Below are 7,286 nucleotides of genomic sequence, written 5' to 3'. Positions count from 1 at the left end.
TATTTTATTTACAAAAAAAGTTCTGAGGTTCAAAAAAACATTCAGTGAACTGAAAAACTGTGGTTGGTAATATAGGTATTTAGCTGTGTCACATGCCCTTAACTCTTACGAAAATATATGATGAGAAACAATTGACAAGCGTCCCGGTAAGAAGAGAAGAATTCAGAATCTGATTTCCCATTATTACGTGAATTTTCCTCCGTTGATAGTTTCACAAGGAGTAGGGAAAAAAGAAAAATCTATTCTTTTTAAACCCCTGCCCAAAAAATTGGAAAGATTTTGAATTTTGAGGTCAGAGTGGTGTAAATATTATTTTCAGATTTTATCAAACTCTTTCCCAAATCTGCATCCGAATTCTTTAGTTTCTTTTCGAAAACTTCGATCGGATCTTATCAGAACTATCCCATTTATTCTCATCAGATGTTATCAGAAATTCTTAATCATTAGTAATAATTATTATTATGATTAATAATAATATATTATTTTATTTTTACAAATTATTATTTTAAAAAAGTTAATAATAATAATTTGGACAAACAAAAGAAATAATTAAACAAGGTTTTAAAAATAATTCTTTTTATCCAACAGTTTTTCACTAAATTACTATCAAATATATTAAACAGTTATCATTTTTAAGAAATTATTTAATTAGTAAAATTATTGAATTACGAAATTTATTAAATGAAGATTTTTTTCACATTTTTAATGTTTTTAAAAAATACAATTAACTTGTATAATATTGGTCACACTACGCGTGCAACGTGCACGACGTGTGCACGATATTATTATAAATTATGGCCAATTAGGGCACGTCAATTTCGGCTGTCGTCTAGTCGTTTTTCCTATTTTTTTTTCTCCTCGTTTTTCCTAGTGTTTACCTGTGGTCGCGAAAAAACTACAAGGAAAAATTACAAAAAAAGATGACAAGCTTGTTATTTTTTTCATATCATATATTTTTTTGAGGGATTACTCGAAAAAAATGTTTGGATCAAACAGAAAAATACTGAAAAACTAATGAAACATACAAAATTGAAATTTTACATACATTTTTTGGATACAGTAAAAAATACGAAGAAATGCAATCTGATATTAATTCATTTTAAACAATCAATCTAAATTTTAATTAAGATTCTTATGAACGAAACTAAACCTTGTTACTAAATCGGGAAAATCGAAACGAAAACACTCATGGCCGTCTTAATTGTTCCCAATTGGAATACATGATATTGCACAATCTCTGCATGTGAGTAGCCACACACAGCATCTTTCCACCACGCTTGCTGGTGTTTTTCCGGCAAGAGTCGCAACCGCATCTCGCCATGCGCACTGAGAAACTGCATGAGCCATCAATTCTAGGAATTACTAAACCGCGAATTTCAAAAACGCGGCTCTGGTTACTGAACTTTCTATTTTATTTGCATAATATTTCATCATTTCAGAAAAAAGAATACTTGTATTGGGAATGGTTAAACTGTGATACGCCACCTGGTGACAATAATCCGAACTAGAAAGTATAGGTTCGATTTTAAAGATACAATATAACTTGTGCATAAAAGTGCTTTAACAATTTTTTTGTGTAATTAAAAGTACTTAATCGATACTAAAAACAAGCCTTTACCGAAACCGAAAGGTTTTTAATAGAATTTACATCTTATACCGTGAAAAAGTACATTTTTTTGGCAGCAATATTTTTCGAAAAAAAAACAAAACAATTATCGCACTATTTATTGCGAATTTGAACAGATTATAAACTTAAATGGACTTATTTTAAAGTGAACATGAACTCAAAGTAAATTTTTATGAATTTAAACCTGAAATATTTACCATTTGAAAATCCGATCGATAATTTAGGTTCGAATTCGTATTTCAATTCCAATCGTCTATTATTCGTATTCTTGGCATAATCTGTATAAAATTTATAGCTAAATACATGAATTAAAGTTTATTTAAGCTTACATTGCATTGAAACTTACATTAAATAGTGAAATAATTGTGTTTTTGTTTAAAAACCTTTTTGACAAAAATGTGTTTTTTCGCTGCATAAGGTGGAAACTTTATCTAATACAAATGGTTTTTGACGAAGATTTGTTTTTAGTATTCAATCTTTATTTTAAACTTCACAAAACAATCGTGAAAACAATTTTATGCAAAAATTAAAGTACATTTTAAAATCGCACCTGCTTTTTCTAGTTCCAGTTTTTAGCACCAGATGGAGAAATGGTAGACCACCATTCACAATAAGTAACCAAGAAACCGAACATTTTCAAATGGAAACGAAACCGGTGGGGCATAATTCTAAGAAACATGATTTCTAATTAAATCTGATTATGTAACTAACTACATAAAATGGAGTATCAGTGAAAAATATGCTTCCAACATAAATATTTCCGGTTTATTCAAACCAAATGTATACCGATAAAAAAATAGGGAGAAAAATAAAAGAGTCAAGCATAGTTGACCCCTTTATTTTTCTCTCTCTTGTTCGATGAGATCTCATCAAAGAACATTTTAAAGAATAATAACGGTAAAATCACAAACATTTGCGTTAAAATTAAAATGGAAATTTTTTCTTGAAAAAAAGAATAGTTTTTAATTACTTTTTTAGACAATGATTTTTGTGCTATGCCATCTATTTGTATATCAGTTTTTTCTGGATGATATATTTATATAATTAATAAGTTTGTTGAGACACAACATTAAAAAATCGTAAAAGGCCACCAGAAACTTATTTAGTAATATATTTTTATTTATCTTAAATATTACATTCAGATCTTCCCGTAAAAATCATTATTGAAGCAACAGCATTTTTGTTTAGAAACCGAAAAATTTTAGGAAGCCAATATAAAAATATCAATAACGAATATCAATATAAAAATTATTGTTAATATACATTTTTATTTGATAAAGTAAACAATAAAATTGACCCCGAAATGGATTTCTTTATTAATTTTTACTTGCAATCGAACATAATGGGCAATTCACTTAAACCATTAATATTTTGATTCAGCTTTCTATTTGAATTTTGAATTTCGATTCCCTTCTTTTTTCAGCAACATTTCTGTTTTTGATAAATGAACTATTATTATAGAATTTTACAATCAGTACCTTACATTATTTACTATTTTGTATGTATTTCAATAAAAACGTATACGGAAAAGTTGGATGTGAGGTTAAATTATTCACATAATATTTTTCAGAATAAAATCGTGCCATTTCAAAAACTTCAGATTCAAAATAATGGATTTTGTAACAAATAATTACAAAATGTTCAACTTAATACAATCTTATTTTCAAATTATCAAACTGTAAGCATTTGAAATAAGAAATTTTTCTTAAGACTTTCGATTTAAAATTACGTAATTATGAATGATTAACTTTGACACTATTTGAATTCAAATTTAAAAAAATAATAATAATTCAAAATTGTTAAAAGATTCAATAAATCTTGTTCAAACTATAATAAGCTTTGTTATAAAATGCTTACATAATAAGCGCTAACATAACAAAAAATATTCAAAATTGTTTCTTCTTTCAAATTAAATGATTCTTAATTCTTTAAAAAGTAAATAATTTTATGTGCAAAACGTTAGTACAACTTGAGGCTGTTTTAAAATGACTAATTTTCCACGAATTACTAACACGACCTAAATTTTTGGAGAAACTTTCGTTCTTCTTTGAAAGCTAATGATTTTTTATTATAATTATTTTTGAAAAGTATTAATTGCTAGTGAAAATTACTAACATAAAACATGTATAATATTGTAAATAATTTATCAGAAAATTATTTTTTTTCCAAAAATTTTCAATTGAATTAAGCCTTAAAAAGTGACAAGTTTTAAATCTTGAGACCTTAAATATTAATCTATAATATTTTTAAATAATTTTTCTTTTATTACAGACATTTTTGAGAAGGAAAAATAAAATGCAGTACATATCTCATTACGAGCAAGTCTACAAAGCATTTAGTGGCAACGATGAAAAAGGTCTTGAAGCTCTATTGTCCAAAGAAAATAAAAATTCCTTTAGTGAATCTCTACTTCATACGGCTCTTAAACGAAATCATTTTTCTTTCTTGCAATTCCTGCTGGAGCATGGTACTGATGTAAATGTAGTGTACTATGGTCAAAGTTTCCTTGAAGTTGCTATTATTAAACAAATTTCAAGCATCGTTAAATGCATTTTAAATCAGGGGGCTGATGTGAATGTTCAAACAACAATTAGTATAAATGGACTTATATATGAAGGCTATACACTGCTTCATAAGGCCGTAGAAGTTGGAAACACAAAGGTTATAAAATTACTTTTGGACAACGGTATGGATGTTAATTTTAAATATAAAAGCGAGAAAGGTCTAGAAATATCCGAGACGGAAAAAACAAAATGCTGTAAATTATCAAGAGATGAAAACAAAATTCAATCTCCTACTAATTGTTATTTACGGGTCGACGATGAGCGTTGTAAATCTGTTTATAGTCGAAATTTGACTGTTTTAGAATTAGCTATTGTCTACAATTACTGTAGAAATGGGGAAATAATTAAGTTGCTTTTGGAAAATGGCGCTGCTCTTGATATTGAAAGTGATCAGGTGTACCCACTTCATCTTGCTATTATTGAAAATGCTAATTTATTAGTAATAGAAAAATTAATTGAGCACGGTGCTAAGATCAACTCAGTCTGCGCGATAAATAAATACACACCCCTTTCTCATGCAGTAGCAACAACAAGTAATGTAAACATTATTTCTTATTTGTTAAAGAAAGGTGCAACCTTCAACTTAAATAGCATCAATTGTGTTCTTCGTGATTTTATATCCAAATATCTTTGGATGGAAGAACATTTTTTACTACTCATAGATTCTGGTGCTAATATCAATTCGAGAAATGAAAGGGGCCAAACACCTTTGCATCTTGCTGTTGAATTAGCGTCTGTACTTTGTCATAAAGATAAATTAAAACTTCTTGCAGATTATGGTTCGGAGATAACTGTGCAAGATGAAGACGGAAATACTCCTCTTCATTTGGCAGTTAAAAAAGGAAATCAGAAAGGTGTTGAAATTTTACTAGAATATGAGGCTGATCTTACCTTTTTAAATGCAGAGGGACATACGCCTTTAGGTATATTAAATAGAACCCGATGTGAAGAAATCAATTATGATAGAATTGAATCAGTCATTAAATCTGATTATTATGTTTCTTATTTTTACGGTAACAGATTTTCACACTTCGAAAAAATCGCATGTATGATAATTGGGACAATTGTTACAAATGTAGAGGCAGGAAAATATACGAACGAGGATTTTTATTTTATTAGAAGTGAACTGCGATTTTTCTACGATTGTCTTAAAATTGAGCTTGAAAAAATGAAATTGAAAAAAGTGAGAGTCAATATTTCTTACTGTGATATTTTGACGAAATCTGTTGGCGTGCTAGAAATCTATTTGAATAAAAAGATAATAGAAAGTATTCAAAGCTCCGCTATTGAAAAGGAATTTCCATTTTATGGTGACATGCTTAGAATGCGTATTAGAAAGATTAAAGAGAGGCATGTTTTGGTAGAGTTTTGTGAACAGTGTTTTAAAATCCTTTTTCAGTTAGAGAAAGAGCCGCCAATTTTAGTTACAGCCAAAATTATTAGCTATCTAAGTTCGGTAGATTTGATAACCTTATGGAGAGTTTTTAAACGAGCAGAAGAATCTTTATCGAAATTCTTAAAGCGGCCTGAGGCAATGAGCTAACTCCAGTACATTTATTTATAATAGTGAATATTTTGATAGCCATGGTGTTTAAATGCTAAAAATGTATACTATCAATATTTATGTACAACTCTTTGAATACATTAATTGATAATAAAAAAGATACCACGTTATTCAACTGTATCGTAGATTATTTTATTTTAGAAACTTATTTTTTCCAAATCTTTACAGAATTTTCAGACTTTTATAAATAGGTACAAATAATGTATAATACATTTTTTTAATGAATCTGCTATATCATCAGAGATGGTACCTTGACGATAGTACATCAACCTTCCAAATCATGAAGGCAGAAAATCTACCCAATATCGATCAAGTTAAAAATCTTCAATAACAGAAAATGCTTATTGTCTTAATCAGACTAGATGGAAAATAATATTTTCAAATTAAAATTATTTCTTGAAAAAAGATCCTACTTCTTCTTCATTCCATTGGGAATCGAACCACAAAACATCTGATTTCCAGTCAGGTGCCTTTCCATCTAAGCTATTAGAAGTTATTAGAATTTATTAGCTGTCAGAAGTTTTGTGTATCAATTCCCAATGGAGTGAAGAAGCAGTAGGAATCCTTTTTTCAAGAAACATCATTTTAATTTGAAAATATTATTTTCCATCTAGTCTGATTAAGAGGTTAAGCATTTTCTGAAATTGAATGTTCATAAATTGATCGATATTGTGTAGATCTTCTGGCTTCATAGTATGGAGGGTTGATCTACTGTCGGTAAGGTATCATTAACACCTAGCTGAAAATTAGCGCTATTTTCTTGAGTTAAGAGTTCTTATTCTGATCCCTCTAATAGCTTAATTGGAAAAGCACCTGACAGGAAATCAGAAGCTTGGTGGTTCTATTCCCAATGGAGTGAAGGAGGAGTAGGATCTCTTTTTTCAAGAAATCATTTTAATTTTTAAATATTATTTTCCATCTAGTCTGATTAAGAGGTTAAGCATTTTCTGAAATTGAATATTCATAAATTGATCGATATTCTGTAGATCTTCTGCCTTCATAGTTTGGAGGGTTGATCTACTGTCGGTAAGGTACCATCTCTAATGATATAGCAGATTCATTTAAAAATAATTACTTGTACCATGAACACCTAGCTAGAAATTAGCGTTATTTTCTTGAATTAAGAGTTCTTATTCTGATCTTCCTAATAGCTTAATTGGAAAAGTACTTGACCGGAAATCACAAGTTTTGTGGTTCGATTCCCAATGGAGTGAAGAAGGAGTAGGATCTTTTTTTCAAAAAATAATTTTAGTCTTATATAATTCTGAATTATACTAGAAAATTCTAAAATGTTCCTGAAATTCCAAAACATTAATAAAGCACTTCTAAAATATTTCAAAACATTCTAGAAGGTATAAATATATCCTACGGAAAACATCTTGTAAGTCATATGTGGGCTAAATGACTTACGTGGCCAGGAGAATTTTTTTCGTATAATCGAGATTTCGCATTTTTTTGCAAACAACTACAGATACGAAAAAATGTAAAAAAAATAATTTGCAAAGTTGAAAATGTTGTAGGTCAAGTTTTT

At 28.7% G+C, this 7,286-nt stretch overlaps 1 protein-coding gene across 1 annotated transcript in view; it reads left to right on the top strand.

Annotated features, from left to right (window-relative positions):
• The window catches only part of LOC117170591 (serine/threonine-protein phosphatase 6 regulatory ankyrin repeat subunit A-like), a 6,758-nt gene extending 982 nt beyond the window's left edge, over nucleotides 1-5,776 (top strand). The window contains exon 2 of the mRNA XM_033357454.1: nucleotides 3,899-5,776. Within this exon, the coding sequence (XP_033213345.1) occupies nucleotides 3,923-5,734 (1,812 nt within the window). The 5' untranslated portion in view covers nucleotides 3,899-3,922 and the 3' untranslated portion in view covers nucleotides 5,735-5,776. The remainder of the gene's footprint in view (nucleotides 1-3,898) is intronic.
• The last annotated feature ends 1,510 nt before the right edge of the window (nucleotides 5,777-7,286 follow it).

Source organism: Belonocnema kinseyi, chromosome 1, assembly GCF_010883055.1.
Source record: "Belonocnema kinseyi isolate 2016_QV_RU_SX_M_011 chromosome 1, B_treatae_v1, whole genome shotgun sequence".
Lineage (NCBI taxonomy): Eukaryota > Metazoa > Arthropoda > Insecta > Hymenoptera > Cynipidae > Belonocnema > Belonocnema kinseyi.
This window is presented reverse-complemented; position numbering and strand designations above follow the sequence as displayed.